Genomic DNA, 18,894 nt, shown 5'->3' on the forward strand with positions numbered 1-18,894 from the left:
AGGGGTAGCCAGCAGGGGAGAGAGGGGGTTGTGCCCCTCTGCTCTGCCCTGGTGAGGCCCCACCTGGAGTGCTGCGTCCAGGGCTGGGGGCCCAGCACAAGAAGGATGTGGGGCTGTTAGAGCAGGTCCAGAAGAGGGCCATGAAACTGATCAGAAGGCTGGAGCACCTCTCCTGTGAAGGAAGGCTGAGAGAGCTGGGGATGTTCAGCCTGGAAATAAGAAAGCTCAAGAGCGGCTTCATTGAGCCTTTCAGTACTTAAAAGGAGCTTATAAAAAAAGATGGAGGGGGACTTTTTACATCAGCAAATAGTGATAGGACAATGGGGAATAGTTTTAAACTAAAAGAGGGGAGATTTAGATTAGATGTTGGGAAGAAATTCTTTACTGTGAGGGCAGTGAGACACTGGCACAGGTTGCCCAGAGAAGCTGTGGATGCCCCATCCCTGGAGGTGTTCAAGGTCAGGCTGGATGGGGCTTTGGGCAACCTGGTCTGGTGGGAGGTCAGTCTTCAATCAGCTGATCTCCTACTCTAATGGCAGGTGTCTCTGCCCATGTCAAGGGGGTTGGAACTGGGTGGTCTTTAAGGTCCTTTCCAACTCAAGCCATTCTATGATTCTATGATTGTTTCTTGAAAGACATACAGTATGGTTGTAATGTAATATATAGACAATTATCTATATAATTTGATACATTATAAGCAGTTTGACAGGTCTTTTTGTTATATCTGCAACTAGTTTCAAAGAAGTGAACAAATGTGGGGAAAGTAGGTTGTTTTCCCAAATCTACCCTATTTTATTCTTGGGCACCTTCAGTGTACAAAAGGTACTTCCACAAGAACATGTTAGAGAAATTATTTCAAAACCTTTTCTTTGGCTCTTTTAGAGAGGTTTATAAATCTTCACAGACATACTACTAAGTGTTTTCTTTATTTTTATTACCAAGTTATGTTTGACTACACAAAAATACTTTTGTAATGTATGATTAGATTATATTTATTCCACAACAGCGTATTTTCCTTTTTATAGGGGAAAGAAAGCTTTCCCTCAGTGAAAGGAAGGAGGTTAGCATGGCTAGAAAACATAAAACATACCTAAATTACCTAATTCTCCAAACTCACTCTTTAAGGTCCTTTATTTATACTACCAGTAGGATATGGGATGAGTATTGCTGTAGACCTGTCTGCCTTGTCACCATGGCAGTCAATTTAAAATCCTTCATGCAAGGTTCAAAGTAAGAACTGACCAGGAAAACAGATAAGAAAAATAATTACCAAGTAATAAAAAGATCTAAGAGGTTCTTGTCATCTTTCCCTCTATCTATCGATAGCCACCAACCCCCCCAAAATGTCAGAAAACAGCTTCAAAGACACTGGAGCTTAAAGCTTACCACAATATCTAATAGAAGAAATAAATATGTTTAAAAAGAACAAAACGGATTTGGGATAATGTCTTACATCAGCAGTGGGAAAATAAGTATGAGTAAGCAATCGAGTTTTGGAGAAAGGGGAAAAAGCAAAAGCCAAACTTGAAAAAACAACATAACAAGACTTCTTTAACAGGGCATATTAATTTGTTGGTGCAAATTAAACAACCAGCACTACTTTATTATTGTGTTTGGGGTTTATTGAGAATCTTTGTAATGGTAATATGTCTGGCATTTCCTCAGGGAAAAGAAAACTGGAAGAAATCTTGTTTTTTCCAGGCCAGATGTTATTTAGACCCTAACCAAAATCAAGACAAATACAGCATCAGACTAAAACAGAACTAATCCTATTCAGATGGGATCCTATCAAAAGGTGGAAGACAATGTTAAGGTGACGGCCAGTATAGAAACCCAAGAAAAGTTGTCTTCATCCTCATTTTCAAAGGGCGCATGATTTCTGAGCACAAGTCCTGATTTTGACCAGAACAGTTGAATAGATAGTTATCCAAAGCAATTGAACTTTGATTTCTTTCATATAGGCTTCCCAGAGCTTCTGTTTGTCCAGCTCCACCTGAGCCTACCAGAGGGTAGATCCCGCTAGACCTGCTGTTCATGAACAGAGAAGGACTGGTGGGAGATGTGGTAGTAGGGAGCTGTCTTATGCAGAGTGACCATGACATGGTAGAGTTCTCCATTCTTCATGAAGTCAGGAGGGTTGTCAGTAAAACTGCTACCTTGGACTTCCAGAGGGCAGACTTCAAACTGTTCAGGATGCTGTTAGGGAGGGTCCCTTGGGAGTCAGTCCTGAAGGGCAGAGGGGTCCAGGAAGGCTGGACGCTCCTCAAGAAGGAAGTCTTAAAGGCTCAGGAGCAGGCTGTCCCTGCATGCCATAAGATGAGCCAGCAGGGAAGAAGACCAGTGTGGCTGAACAGGGAACTTTTGCTCTGTATTTGGGAGAAAAAGAGAGTTTATGTTCAGTGGAAGAAGGGACGGGCAACTCAGGGAGAGTACAAGGAGGTTGCCAGGATATGAAGAGGAAAAATCAGGAAGGCCAAAGCCCAGCACAAGCTCAACCTGACCACAGTGGTCAAGGATAACAAAAAATGTTTTTATAAATATATTAATGGAAAGAGGAGGGCCAAAGAGAATCTCCATTCTTTACTGGATGCAGTGGGGTTCATGACGACAGAGGATAAAAAAATGGCTGAGGATCTTAACACCTTCTTTACATCTTTCTTTACTAGCCAGACTGCATATCTTCAGGGTACTCATCCTCCTGACCTGGAAGTCTGGGACAAGGAGCAGATGAAACCCCTCATAGTTCAGGTAGAAACAGTTAAGAGACCTGCTGCTCCACCTGGACTGTCAGAAGTCTATGGGGCCAGATGGGATCCACCCAAGGGTGCTGGCAGAGGTGATTGCCAAGCCACTTTCCATCATAAGTCAGCGGTCATGGTCATCTGGAGAGGTCCCAGATGACTGGAGACTTGCTAATGTTACGCCCATCTACAAGAAGGGTCGTAAGGAGGAGCCAGGGAACTACAGGCCAATCAGCCTGACCTCGGTGCCAGAAAAGGTGACAGGAACAAGGTGCCAGGAACAGGTCATCTTGAATGCAATGTACGCGGGACCACCAGGGGATCAGGTCCAGTCAGTGTGGGTTCATGAAAGGCAAATCCTGCCTGACTAACCTCATTTCCTTCTATGACTGGGTGACCTGCCTGGCGGATGAGGGAAAGGCTGTTGACGTAGTCTACCTAGACTACAGCAAGGCCTTTGACACAGTCTCCCACAGTGTTCTCCTGCAGAAGCTGGCAGCCCATGGCTTGGACAGGTACACTCTTTGCTGGTTTAAAAACTGGCTGGACGGCCAGGCCCAGAGACCAGTCACCAGTGGTGTTCCCAGGGGTCAATGTTGGGGCTCCATTCTCTTTAATATCTTTATTGATGACTTGGATGAGGGAATTGAGTGCACCTTCAATAAGTTTGCAGACAACACTAAGTTGTGGGGAAGTGCTCCTTCTTCTTCCACCTGAGGGCATCACTTAAACATTAAAGGAGGAGATCACTTAAACATTAAACATGTAAATAAGTCTAATTTGATTCCCTTTGTTGAAGTGCAGATTCATGCAAGCTAGATAGATTTGTTGTTAACTCTTCATTTCTATTAGCACTAATATTGATAGCCTTCTTTGTTGTGTGAATTCCATTTATTCATGTTGTTTTAATTCCTATGAAATGTCTTGCATTAACATATGTACCTTGCAATTGCTATTTGAATTCAGTTCCCTCTTGAATGATTGTAGCAGCCACAAAGATGTGCCATCACAGAGTTGTTATGCCATATGGCATTTGGTAAAATTTCAGTATAAGTACTGATCCATGCATACTACACATGAAAAAATCCACACTGGAACGTTTGCATTGTCGTTTTTGAGCTCTGCTTTCTCAAGACTGAGTGTACAGCAGTGTCCATAGGAAAGAGTTCTTCTTTTAATGACTTTTCTGTGGCTAACTTTGGTGGCCTTGTTAGTCTGAAGGGTAAGGATGAAGTGAATTGAATGAGATTTTCTCTAATTTTGGTAACAAGTGATCAAACCAATGGACTGGCAAAGCTTTTAAGTAGCTGCAATCATTCTGTTCTCATTCACATGGTGACAGTGTTGGCTTTGGATAATGTAAGAGATCTGTCATAAGTACAGAGTCATCTGGTTTTGATGTCAGCACCAGTGTTAGGAACCTAAATGCCTTGAATTCCCTTTCTGGCTTGTGGAGAGAGAGAGGTACTTCTGGAATATTATGGAACCCACCAGCCTCCAAACCCTTGGAGGTGTGTTTCAGTCTCTTCAAAACTCACATGAAGTGAATAGTAATAGATAACATCAACGACACAGTTTGTACACCCTTACTTAGGTCATGTATGAAATGAAAAAAGCAACAAGCCCAATCAAATCAGTGTTTAACTAGTAGTATTGCTTTATGTAGTAGGCAGTTTGATTTAATCGTACCTTATGACTGATTATGGGTGGAAGAGAAAGGGAATAAAATCAGTATTTAAGTTAATTTATGAAATAAACATAAACCATTTATTTTTTCTTGAAAAGTTGACCAAAGAAGCAAAATAAACTACCAGTTTTGTCTATAAAGATTCAAGCTTTGACACTAGCAGACTATGTGAAAACTACCAAAAGATAACGAAACCTGAAACTGAACATGGAAAAAAATCAATAAAAAATCAGAACTGAATGACAAGATATAAAAATCTATGTATTGTGGGGTAAATATACTGAAAGACAATGTATTAGCAGGGGTGAAATATTACAGTATCTATACTTCAAATTTATAGTCAGAAGAAATTATTGGATCATCTAGTCTGATTTCATTATGTTTCTCCTGAAGGGAGCTTTATAGCTTGCATCTGATTCTAGTGTGTGGCTTGTAGGTAGGCATCTATTCTTGGTTAGAGTAGGAGCAGAAGAATGCTTTATAAGCAAGGGAACTTTTTAGTTTATATCAGAAACTGTTCCACCGTTAAAAACTATGTTCCTAATTCATCATCTTAATTTGCCTGGTTTCAGCTGTTAGCTTTCTATTCATGTTACACCTCTTTATGCTAGATTACACAGAACTGTAATTCCCAGTACTTTCCCTGTGTGAATCCACTTACACAAAATAATTTAGGCACCCTTCAGTATGCTTTTTAATGAACAAGCATTATGTAGCTCTTTAACTCTGTTGCTGCTAAGCATGTTCTTTTCTCTCATTTTCATATTTCTATACTCTTCCCTTTAATTTAAAAAAAAAAAAGAATATAAACAAAAAAACTGAGCACAATATTGATCATAATTGGTGTGAGTGCAATGCAGAGAGATATATTAATTCATTATTGTTCTGATTGTACAGCCTGGGAAACACTGGCTCTTTCTTGCCATGATCGTAGAATTGTGGAACAGTTTGGGTTGGAAGGCACTTTAAAGATCACACAGTTCCAATGCCCCTGCCATGGAACTAGAGTTCCATGCCACTAGAGTAGGAGATCAACTGATTGAGGTTTGACCTCCCACCAGACCAGGCTGCCCAAAGCCCCATCCAGCCTGGCCTTGAACACCTCCAGGGATGGAGTATCTGCAGCTTCTCTGGGCAACCTGTGCCAGTGCCTCACCACCCTCACAGTGAAGAATTTCTTCCAAATATCTAATATAAATCTGCCCTCTTTCAGTGTAAAGCCATTCCGCCTTGTCTTATCACTACACTCCCTGACAAAGAGTCCCTCTCCAGCTTTTCTGGAGGCCCCCGTTAGGTACTGCAAGGCCACCATGAGGTCTCCCCAGAGCCTTCTCTTCTCCAGGCTGAACAACCCCGACTCCCTCAGCCTGTCTTCCTGGGAGAGGTGCTCCAGCCCTTCAGATTATCTTTGTGGCCCTCTGGACTCATTATTAATACTTCCATGTACTGGGGTTCCCAGATCTGAATGCAGTGCTCCATGTGAGGTCTCTGGAGAGCAGAGTAGAGGGGAAGAATCACCTCCCTTGACCTGCTGGCTACAATTCTTTTGATGCAGCCCAGGATGTGGTTGGCTTTCTGGGCTGGAAGCACATACTGATGGCTCTCATCAACTAGCACCCCCAGGTCTTTCTCCTCAGGGCTGCTCTCAATCCATTCTCCACCCAGCCTGTATTTGTGCTTGGGATTGCTTCAGCCCAGATGCAGGGCCTTGCACTTGTCCTTGTTGAACTTCACAAGGTCCACACAGGCCTCCCTCTCAAGCCTGTCCAGGTCCCTCTGGATGGCATCCTTTCCCTCCAGCTTGTTGATCACACAGTACAGCTTGGTGTCATTAGCACAGTTGCTGAGGGTGCACTCTATCCCACTGTCACCAACAAAGATGTTAAATAGTGCCAGTCCCAACACTGACCCCGAGGAACACCACTTATTACTATCTCCACCTGGTCACTGAGCCATTGACTGCGACTCTTTGAGTTTGACCAGCCAGCCAATTCCTTACCCGCTGAGTGGTCCATCCATCAAATCCATATCTCTCCAATTTAGAGACAAGGATACCATGGGGGACAGTGTCAAATGTCCAAGTCCAGGTAGGTGATGTCAGTTGATCTTCCTCTATCCACCAGTGCAGTGGATAAAAAAAATATTGATAAAATAATATCAGAAGTGATGTATTATTAAAAATTATGAGAGGATGCCCTATTATATCCCCTTGTTTTAAACTCTCACATAGCATCTATATTCTATAACATAGCATTCCTATCCTCTTTTATCCTCTTTATTCTGTAGGTTATAAGACCTAACATTTGCTGTCTGTGATCCTTCCTGTGTAGCTTTGTATTTGTCTGTACTAAATCACATTTTGTTTTATTGGATTCAGGTAACCAAGTGATCCCAATAACCGTATTGCCTTGTCCTTATCGTAATTTATGTTTTCTATGCCTCTTCTTGATTTTATACCTATTTCTCCCTCATTGATTATGGTAGATCATGGTGATCATTTCAATAGCAAGTATTTCTTAAGATGTTGATTAATCATTTTTCAGCCCCTTTATCCTGTGTTTTATCAATACTATATAATGCCAACTTTTTAACCAGTTGTGTTATTGAATTAATCACTTTACAAAGTCTAAGCTAGACAATTTCATTGGGCAAATTTGCAGTCTTATCAAAATCATGCTAGTATGATGATAATTATTTTCTGTATTTGATGGTGCTTGCCTTTAATTACATTCAAGTTCTTTACTCTTTATCAATTAGACTGTGTAACAGCTCATTCTTTCTTTTGTCTCAGTTGATGTCAGGCTAGCCAGTCATGCTGCTTGTCCTTTAATGGCATATTAGCATTCTTCAGGGATTCCCCTGCTATTTCAAGTTTTATTAAAAATTAATAGGGAGATGAGAGATGCCCTCAGTTATTTGGGCCTGTTGATTTGAATATAATTATCCCTAGCAGATGCTATCTAATATTCTCCTCAGTTACTAAATCTTGAGAAGTGAAATCTGTGTTTGCCAAGTTAAAATGTAAAAATATGGCATGTTGCCAAAGCTGAAACGTTGTGCTTATACTGTCCGTAAAGTCATGAGTCCTTGAAGCATGCACTATTTTATTTTTTAATGTAATAAAAATAATAAATAAATATCAGAGACAATCTGTTACCAGACAGCTTAGAGAGCTTTATGGTTATAATTACAGATATAATTATGAGAAACATTAAATATGGATGATGTTTTCACACTTACAGTTTAAAATATAAAACAGATTTTGTTCTCTGATTAAAAACGGGAAACTGGTTCTGTAAATATGGTTCATGATGACTTTAGACCTGAGTTTGCCTGAAAGTAAAATGTAACATTAAAAAATTACCCTTGGGAAGGTCATAAAATATCAGAGGGATAGTGCCTAGACATATGTGTAATCCTTAAAGCCAGCAGGGTACTCTCTAAAATTTCTTTATCTCTCACCAGTGATTTTGGATGATACTGTAAGTGGATTATCTAGAACCTGAAATGACTCCAGCAGCAGCGTTGTTCTAAGCTGCAATCTTTTTCTGCAGAAACAGGAAGATCTAGTGAATAAGATTTTCAGTAGAAATTGATTACAGCATGACTCCCTGCTTTTGAAGTTAATGGTTATATATGTCTCTGACTTTGGTGACAGACGGGTTAGCTGACAGTGAGTGTACTTTGAAAAGATATGCTCAATAATAATCGTAAACTACAACTGTGAATGTTAGAAATATCAATATTACTGATCTATATATTAATATCTACCTTGTTAAGCAGAGGCCATAGTGTGATAAAAGCTATGAAAGCGGTCAAGAGAAAACTTCATGATAGAAACAAAATTCTTATAAAATAATAAATAATTTATAAATATTGTTACAAAATATTATTACTCTAACTACTGTGCAGGAGTGCTGATGTTATTGTTTGGTCCTTCCATAAAAAGAGCAGTGGTGTAAGGAAGTAGTCTAGGAACCATCTGTTAATAGCAGTTGTGTGTTCAGAGCTCCCACTGGAGGAAATGGAATTGATTGGGTTAGCACAGTAAGAATTCAGGTATGGATTTGGGAAACAAGTTACATTTAAAAGGGCAAACTGAAGGGATGAAAGGGGGCTTTTGGCTTTTGTAGTAGGTACTTAGATTCTTTTCATGGTCACCAAGAAAAACAAAACAAACAAACAAAAAACTTAACCCTTTTCTCCTTTATTTTTTTTCACAAGGAGACAGCTAAAAAGCAAGCACTTATCCTTTTAGGTTTCCTATCTTTCAAATTCCCAGAGTCTCTGAAAACAAAAATAACTTAGAATATCAAAGAAATATTTTAACTGCCTAGTGATAACAGCAACTGTACATTGGCTTGAGCTGTCTGACCTTTTAACGGGACATATTCTAAGTAGAAAAGTTCATATAAGTGTTCTTTCTATGAAGTGTTACTGGTATAAATTGGTCATAGGAACCTTAATCTCAAATTTCCTGATTTTTATAAGATTACAGCCATTAATTATAGGTATACCAGGAGTATTTTTTTTCTATAATTTACCTTCTTTAAGGAAAGTCTCTTGAGTAGAAAACTAGGCTCTGTGATCTAAAACTGGAGGATGATATAAGGGTAAAACAAACCAAGACTGATGAGTTGGTTTATTGACCATAGGAACCATCATTTTTTGACTTTGAAGGGTTTGAAGCAGTTATCCATCTGTAGTCATTCAGGACTGGACCCAGTATTGACCCTTGGGGTACTCCATGTTGAAACCTGGGGTACCCTTTAGCCTGCAGCCTTGAAATGCCTGTTTTTAGTGTGGAGAGAATTGTTCTTGTCTAACATAGAAGATCGTTCAGCTGCAGGTAATTCATATTTAATTATTGAACTCTTTACCTAATTCACTGTTTGGAGCAATATTTTTATACCTTATCAATAATTTTTTTTTTTTCTGTAATTTTCTGGGTCTGGAAACTGCATGAGTAAGTTGGTAATTTCAATTAGCTTTCTGGTGATATCTTTAAAAAATAATAAAATACCAGAATAAACAAAAGACTTTTTTTTCTTTTTTTTTTTTCTTTTTTTTTTTCTTCTCAATTTCTGTTGAATAGATGCCATAGAAAAGGGGCACATGTACTGCCTCAAGTTCTTCTTGAGATATGTACACCATATGCAGTGCATATGTAGTCAGGAAGCTCTTCAGGCAGTTAAAAGCATATCAGAGAAGTGCTCTCATGTCTTTGGCAACAATCTTGGTATTGATGGATTCTGATCAAGCAATGTGGAGTCAATTATCTCCTGGTGTGTACTTTGCATTCCTGTGCTGAACTACTTTCTCAGCTCATCTATTGGATTGATGCTGTACTCCACACACGTTGAATACCATGCAGAGAAGTACTCAGTATATTAGGACTAATTGTTTCTTCACATTGCAAGTATATATAATTTTATCTAGGCACCCTATTCAGCAAGGTATTTAAGTACATTGCCTAGCAGAACTTCTCAGATGCTTGATGCTAGTTATGTGCTGAATCAGCACGTCAGTCTTTAGTTAATGTCAAGTATGGTCTATGAAGGTGTAAAATATTTTAAATCATGTTGTATTGGAAATGACTGGTGATATTATAGCCAGTTCTAGATTAGCAGTCTAATGCTGTCTATTCCATGTAGACTAATCTATTCTTATTGCTATCCTGAACCACAACATAAACTGCCTAGTGACACTTTTTCTAACAAGCCTATACCTGTATAGGTACAGGTACTATAATCAGAGATTCCTCCTTTTTAGTATAAGTCATACCTGGTGCATGGAAACCATTTTTTTTCTGGAGATTTGAAAACAAAATACAAAAAGTGACTTGAAAACCATACAAAAGTGACTTTCAGGGTAGTCAGGCACTGGCATAGGTTGCCCAGAGAAGCTGTGGATAACACCATCCCTGGAGGTGTTCAAGGCCAGGCTGGATGGGGCTTTGGGCAACCTGGTCTTCTGGGAGGTGTCCCTGCCCATGGCAGGGGGTTGGAACTGGGTGATCTTTAAGATCCCTTCCAACCCAAACCATTCTGTGATTCTATGAACTTGGTTTAAATGAACCCCTTAAAACGAGTGCTTTGCATTGTAATGATGGAGCCAGCAATACTTTTAATAATAAGCCCTCACACAGCTAGCCTTTTGAATCTGAGGGATTTTCTAATGCAAACCATAATATAAAATTCATTAGGTACCAGTAGCCTGGGCTCTGCATCTGCCTGAGCCAATGAATTAATTTACATTTCTGATAATATTCATAAAATGTTGTCTTATGATAATCCTATATTATAATGGCTTTTGTATCACAAACCTGAAGTATTTAAAGCATACAAATGGGTATGAATTAACACATTCTAGTATAAAAAAAATTAAGGTGCCCAGAAGAAGTTCTGAATCCTTGAGTGATGTATGCTAAACATGTTTACAAAAATGGAAATGGGTACACATGTGCCTGTATATCTATCTGTCTTTCTAGTTAAGCAGATAGCAAAATTTTTGGGGAGTCCTTTATAGTGCTGGCTGGAGGCGTTTATGTGTCTGTGTGTTCATCTATGCAGATATGTGTGGCTCTCAGGCATCATGAAGAAATAGCTACAGAATGGGTGCAGCCACTGTTCTCTGTATTTGTAATTGCCTAGGAAAAATTGTGTAGGAAGCTTTAGTTTCACACTGACAGGTTTATAGTAATCTATTGCTATCGCATGCAGTGCATAAAGGCAAGAAAAATAAAGTAATTATGACTCCTGTTCACCCAATTTAGCTGTCAAAATGCATCTGTGAGTTAGATTAAAGGAAGAGGACTTTCAATAAAACAACAATAAAATGCTAATTATACTAAAAGGCAGGCTATAAATTTCACCTGTTCTGTGGACAAATAAGATTAATTAAAGTGATGAATTTTAAGGCATTGGTCTGGAGCCTCAGGATAACGGGGTGAATACTACAAGATTTTCTCTGTAACTTTCAGTAATTCATTTTAAGTGTTTTTATATCAAAAGTCTGTGCTGTGACTAGAAAGTCAAAATCAGCCTGAACATGAATGGAGAAATGCTACAGACTGTTTTTTTCCTCAGACCGGAACTCTCCCTGATTAGCTTTCCAAGTCTGATTCAAAATTGCTCTGGGACTGAGCCAAAAATCAGGATTTCCATTTGTTGGAAGAGAAAGTACAAGCAGGGAGAAAAATGATGTTGCTCGCTTGTGTGCCTGTTCAATGCAGTTGGAGCTGTCATATTGCAACCTTACTTCTCTTTGGTTTACCCAGTTGGCTCGTAGCACAAGTAACGTGAATCCTTACTTATGTGCTGTGCTGCTTTGTGGGCCCTAGCAGAAACCTGCTCAGAATGAATTTTCATTGCTAAGGTGTACCTTTTAACTAAACCGCTTCTTGGGAAATGGGATGAGCAGGTTTTAATTCTCTCTCTTCCATATTTACTGCCATTATCAATGGTGTGCTGTGAATGCCTATGAGGAGCCTGAGCTTCTCCTTACAGAAGTTTGTGAGTACTTCTTGTGTATATGCCACAGATACAGACCAGGGAGCCACAAATTTGTCCTCCCTCACCTTTTAACTTTAAAGTCTGCTTGCACTGGAACTACCTAAAATCCCATTGTAGTGCAGCTTGACAGAGCCTCTTCAATAGCTCACACAATGTGCCAGAGGAGCAGGGAAGACAAGTGATGCTCAGCATCTGGCAACAGTGAAAAATGGGAGGCCTCTCACTGGCTAGCACACTGTGTTGCAGTGCTGTCTTTCCATTTTTCAGTGTTATATTTACCAGCAAAAATCAGTTTGAACCAGTTTGAATATTTTTTTATTTTTCCACCTGTTTTACCAAACCATTATTGGTGTTGTGAATCACATCTGTTTCAGTCGCATCAGTACTTACACTAGATGTGTAATGATTTGACTTTTTCTGTGATCATGGCTATATGTGTGCAATATGAAGGATTTAACTATCTGTGGTAGAACCCTGGCCCAACCAAGGTACAAGAAGCTAACACATTCTTACATGGAAGACAAGTCATTCACAATGATCCTGTTAAAAGATGTCAAAGCTAGCTCAGCTAGTGTCTGTGGAACTCAAAATCACATTTTTCCCTAGATTTGAACACATTCTCAGGATTTCCAAAGGTGTCTGAAGCAGTTAAGTGTCCAAATTACATGAAAACACAGTTGGAACAGCTCTTATGTTAACTTTTGTATGTCTTGAAGACTCTCCATTTTTGTTGAGGTCTCTAAGTATTAGTATGAAACTTCTGTTTATATTTGTACTGTCATTTTATAGGTCTGAAGTCACTTTAGCCCTCTTGCTTTCAAGCATTTAGTATTACTCTGAGCTGAATTTATGTAACACCGTAATTTTGTATTTTTCACAGAAACGTAACCTGGAATAATTTAGCTATCCCCGACACCCACTGTTCCAGAGAGCTAGAAGAAGGTTACCAGTGCCCACCTGGATTTAAATGCATGGACCTTGAAGATCTGGGACTAAGCAGGCAAGAGCTGGGCTACAGTGGCTTTAATGAGATAGGTCTGTCCTACTGGTAAAATCCATTTCAGTATCCATTTAAAAATGTTTATGAAATGAGTAGAACAGATAGCTCATGTCTGTGCTGAAAAGATATCAAATGCAATCAGTATTCTGCTCAAGTAGAGCACATGCCAGAAAGAGAAGCTGTGCTATTTGATTTGGAATGATGAAGTTATCTATTTTTACATTGCTTGGGTTCCCAGGATTTAAATAACTTTAAAACAATGTCTTTATTTAAAAAGAGTCAGCTGTTGATTATCACCAATATGCAAATGTGATGACTAATTACTGTGATTTATTTATGATCCATTTTAGAGTATATATTTCACCTTATTTGTCTAATTTTAGTAGTAATTCCTATGCAAAAAAAGAAGAAAAGAAGGAAAAAAAAAAAGGAAAAAGGAAAAACACACAGAATTACTTGGTACTAAAGTTATCCTCTCAGTCCTAAGGAGGAGGGGGAGAAAGTGAGATCATATTTGTCTGTGACAACCTGGATCCAAACTGCGTTAAGTCAGAATAGCATTCAGTAAAATGACTGAGAGTCAGACAGATAGATATTGTACTACCAGTGCAATTTTTCTCCTGTGAGAAATACCTCAGAATGACCAGCACAATGCACTCTGCTAGTTGGCACGCGTCGTGCCATCCCCACAGGGAACACAGAGCAGTAATTCAAGAAAGGTGGCAACAGTACAGGCATCTGTGGCAGGATTCATATCCGAATGGAAAATGTGCAGGTTACCCTATCAGAAAATTGTGGTTATCTCACATTTATTTAACAGACAAAGGTCCAACAGGAGCCTGCAGCTGAACATTTTCATGAGTACAGGTAGGGAGTTCCTTTCAAATGAAAAAGCGTGCCTACAGGCCATATTCTTTCTGATGCCTCTCTCTTACTGATAAGCTTATACTTCGTTTTTCCTGGCTTGAGCTCTAGACAGTAGACTGTTATCGTGGCCTCAGATGAACTTGAAGGTAATAAAAAGGTTTACTGATGGAATGACTACAATCCAAAAGGATTTTTTTGAGAACTGAAAGCCCTTGCAGCTGAAATTACTTCAGTTGTTTCCCAGGCCACTTAATGTACACAATGAGCCAGAGACTTAAAAGAAGTAGTCTCCTATTATGACAGGTACTCTGTGATACCAAAGAATTTCTGAAGAGAAACTGCCATTTCTGTCCTCTTTTTTTTTTTATCCCTTTCTGAGGAGAAAAAAAAAAAAAAAATGATTTCAACAAAGTTGTATTTTGTTTCTTCCAGAAGCCATGAGTGTAACAGTTGTACCAGTACTGCTAGCTGTATAGCAGTACCTGTAGTACCTACCTTTTGTATGAAATTTTTCTTCAGTGGATCGCAAAGGACAACCTTGTCTGATCTGTCAGTCAACCGTCAGATTCTTAAGTCATAGTGCCATGCCTGGGTAAATATGAGCTGAGTTTACACTAGAAGCTAAAAACATCCATGTGCAAGTTCTCTAGTTCTAGTATATCACCAGAAGAATTATGCCTTAGATAGATTGAAATCACCCTTCTTATCTTGATGTACAAAATCAGTTGTGGCATTGAAGGCTGTTATTCTAGCTGCCTACCTGGTCACTAGGGAAAATAGTTGCAACACCTTAGATAAGCTTAGTTATATGGATGATTTGAACAAGGCTGAGTGCCTTGTTCAAAAAATAAACATTTTTTAATGATGGCAAGGCATCCAAAGGAAACCAAAGGTTGGCAAAGACAGGTGAAATAATTTGTCCAACAGTGCCTTGATTGATAAAACAGGTTTAAAAAGTGGCTGAAACTCCATTCTCCTGAGGCATAGTCCTGTGCTTTATTGATAGTCATTCTGACTGCTGTGTTTGAAAGCCCAAAGGTTGCTAATAGATGTAGGAAAATTGTCATTAATACACTGTTTTTGTCTAGATGTTGCTAATCAGGAGATAAACGCCTCTCAGTACAGTAGTCAGAAATTGACAATTGAAAGCTGATTGCTAAACTTTAAAATACTGGGTAATTTACAGCAGCTTTGCCACAAAAATAAGCCTCCTTAAATTAGGAATGTTAAAAACATGTTAATAACCAGCAAGTTTATCAATATTTTATAAATCTCCATTTTGTGATGTACCTTTATATGTAGTTAACAGGTAAGTAATGAAGTAGATCTTTCCTGTGTAATTACAGTATTTTATTGTGTACATTCATTGATGTTTTATTTCTGCATATTATTATATGCAGCCTGTCCTGTTGGTTCCTGAAATATATCATTACAAAAATCATAAGAGCATAGCAGTTTGGCAGCTACTGTATAATTAGTGCCACTTAACTTGCAGTATATAAGTACAAGTTATGAATATTTGAAAATTTCTCTTCTTTAAACAGAAAGGGAAAGCTTTTTTACAATTTTATTATGGGGTGAAAACCACACTGTCCTAATTAGATATAATTTAATTTAAGAGTTTTTTATACTGTAAGGATATGCCAAGTAAGTAATATATTTGGAAAATCCCTGAATTTTCGCCATACTCTGTTCCCACTTTTACAAATACCTCGGCTTTAAAGAGATGAAAGTTGGAAAGATAGCATAAGTTTTGGTACTTCAGAGTTTCCAGGTTTTCTATATTTGATTTTGACATGTTATATTTATCTGTTTTATGTATACTTGTTTGCATACATGTATTTTTTAAGGAAGAACATAGTTATAGATTATTAATAAATAGTACTTGAAGTCATCTTGTCAAGATAATCTAGTCTATCTGCTTTCTTTCTGAAGCAGACAATCTTTCCAGGCAATCTATTGCACTGTTTCATTGTCTATACTCATAGGAAGAGTTTCCTAAAGTCTAACCTGAATCTTTCTTTCTGTGCCTTAAGATTGTAATTTTTCATTTTATTCAGTATGGACATAGATAAAACATCAAAAAATATTTTCTGCATGTCTGAAGACTATCATTATGCCTCTTCTACCCTCTACGGAAACATAGGCAATGTAGTTTTACATGTTTTGGACTTTTGCTATATGACTTAAATACTATGCATTAAATTATTCTTGTTGGCCTTCTACAAGACTTTCTCCAGCTGATTCACCTCTTTGCTGAAGTGCAGTACTGGCAGAATATTCCAGTAAAGCCTTTACTTCATGTATTTTTAAGCTTTATTACAGATTCTACATCCCAGTGAGATGTTTTCCATGTTCACAACAGCATGATGTGGGTGATTCATGTGTTTTTCTGGTTTGTTACAGCCCTTGTGTCCTTTCGTAAAAGCTGCCATCACTGTTTCCCATCCTGTATATTTACTTTTTTTTTTTTTTAATGTAGAACCTTGCACTTGTACTCTGTTGAATACTTTCTTTTTTCATACTATTTCTTCAGTTTGCTAAGATCTTTTTGAGTTTTAACTCTTTCCTCCTGAATACTTTCAGTACCTCTTAAGTCTATTTTTATCTGAACACTGATGCTTATAATTTATTTATTTTTCTATAATTTATCAACTTGGTCAAAAGTAAAAAAAGTAAATAACCCAGATCAAGAACAGAGTGATGGAACCTCATTTGATAGTCTTCCATTCTGACAATGTGTCATTAGTAGCTGCTTATAAGGTTACTTAGCAAAGGGTTTTGCACCCATCACAGAACAGTTAGTTTCACCTAGCCATGTTTCTGTATGTTGTCATAGTGAGACAATCATAGAATCATGGAATGGCCCGGTTTGGAAGGGACCTCAAAGATCACCCAGTTCCAACCCCCCTGTCATAGTCAGGGATGGCACCCACTAGATCAGGTTGCCCAGGGCCCCATCTAACATGGTCTTGAACACCTCCAGGGATGGGGCATCCACGGCTTCTCTGGGCAACCTATTCCAGTGCCTCACCACCCTCTGCAGAATTTCCTCCTAACATCTAATCTAAATCTCCCCTCTTCTAGTTTAAAACCATTCCCCTTGTCCAGTCATTATCTGATTGAGCGAAGAGTTGCTCTCCTTTTTTTTTTTTTGTAAGTTCCCTTTAAGTATGGAAAAGCCACAATGAGGTCACCCCGGAGCCTTCTCTTCTTTAAGAGATGTTTTAAAAAACCTTTTAAAATGAAGATGCAGAGGACTGAATGCTTCTCCTCTGTTTATAAAAACTGCTTCCGTTTTGTGTTTGTATAGCAGTAATACAGTAAGATTTGTGCCATAAGTTCTCCAGTGCCTACAAAACGTCAACGTGTATTAATATTATAATGCTTAGGCCTGATGTTTGTGATAATTTTTCAAACATGGGCCACATCAGCATGTATCTACAGCTAATGCCTCTGTTTTTCTTCAAAATACGTATTTCTAGTTAGGATGTAGAAGGAAATTAAAAGCACTGATCGGTTTTGATGAATTTACAAGTGTAACCTCTAATGAGAGTGAAGTTATTAAAAATCGGGGCAGTTCTGTTTGGCTACACCTCTAGAAAAGTTACAGGCAACAGTTATGGAGGTATGTTTTAGACCTGTTTATGAAACCAGCAATGAATGAAACATGGAGCAGAAAATCGATTAGTTAAGGCCTCAGTACCCAAAGTCCCTTACTCTGAAGTTCTGAGACAGGAGGAAGTAACAGCAGAGAAAGAGTAATCTGCCCCCTAGGTAAGATGGTTTGAGATACATAAGGTTCCAGCTGATGGGAGGCTACAAGGAGTTACTGCTTTCTTATAGGAAGTTGCTCAGGAACTCAGTAGAAAACCAAATACTCTTTCCAACAATTTGACACACAACTTGACTTTTTAAGTAGGTGTTGCTCCTATGCAATGGGAACCTTCATGTTAAATTAAGTCTTTTATCCGTCAGGATGCCTGAAATGTTTTTTGAATACTACCTGTGGGGCTGAGTGGGAGTAAAAGAAAGGGTATGAATGAAAGGCTTGGCTGACTGTGTGGATGTGGGAGGCAAAACTCCTTACTACTGACTATACCTGTATAGTACTGTCAAGCTCTTCTCTTTCTCAGACTTCTTAGCTGCTTTTGATTCAGGCTGCTATAAAAAGGTTGACGTTTGCTTCACATTAGTGCAGCATTCAGCCTTGACTCCCACTGAGAGCATCAGGTGCATTCACAGTTGGCCTGTTTCTTCTTTCTGATTTTACTCTCTTCTTGTCTGTGTTTTTCTTAGCAATGTTTAATCCCATAGGGTGTAGCTGACAGCATGACAGTACCATGAAGTGTTCAAAAATCTTGGGGTAAATATTCAGAAAAATGACCATACCATGACAGTACCATGAAGTGTTCAAAAGTCTTGGGGTAAATATTCAGAAAAATGACCTTTGTTCTATGAATAAATCCCAGTTACTGTACAATTCATTGGGCACGTGATCATATTTGTGCAAGTATTTTCACCTGATATATCTCAAAAGCATAAATATAATTGTTGAGTTAGATAAGAGCATGGAAGACTTGGCAGTTGGGGAACTATGACAAGTAATTCTGCCTTCCATGTCACTGTCTGAGTGTGTGTCTACATTCAGTCAATTACAGCAGGAATTGCTGTCAGGGCCATGCTAAGAAAATTGGTATGGTTGTCTGCTTGGATGCTGCTGGAAAAGGTGCTGTATAAGCAGAAAAGTACCAGGCCCTACCCTGTTGCTGGATCTTGGGCAGTTTTTATCCTTAGCTATGCTTTCCATACAATGCAGATCCTTTTGCATTCAGATTTTTGTAAAATCTGGCTAGTGATCATTTCACATGTCTCATGGGTGCAATCATCTGTAATCATCTACAGATGTACACTTGCAGCTACATTACCAATTTTACTCTTCACATAATCCTAGAGACTTACTTTCTCATGATTTACAGTGCTTAACATATTCTCAAAAGGAAAAGAAATTTCAGAGATGCCTAGAAGTTAAAAAATACTCTGCGAAGGAAGGGAAAGAAGTTTTATGCTATGAAAGATCATTCT

At 38.7% G+C, this 18,894-nt stretch overlaps 1 protein-coding gene across 2 annotated transcripts in view; it reads left to right on the plus strand.

The window, feature by feature from the left end:
* NALCN (sodium leak channel, non-selective) overlaps positions 1 to 18,894 on the plus strand; it is a 230,825-nt gene that overhangs the window by 39,452 nt on the left and 172,479 nt on the right. For both annotated transcript variants that reach the window (XM_032197441.1, XM_032197449.1), the window contains one exon: positions 12,823 to 12,977. In XM_032197441.1, the coding sequence (XP_032053332.1) occupies positions 12,823 to 12,977 (155 nt within the window). The remainder of the gene's footprint in view (positions 1 to 12,822; positions 12,978 to 18,894) is intronic.

This window comes from Aythya fuligula, chromosome 1 (genome assembly GCF_009819795.1).
Source record: "Aythya fuligula isolate bAytFul2 chromosome 1, bAytFul2.pri, whole genome shotgun sequence".
Classification (NCBI taxonomy): domain Eukaryota; kingdom Metazoa; phylum Chordata; class Aves; order Anseriformes; family Anatidae; genus Aythya; species Aythya fuligula.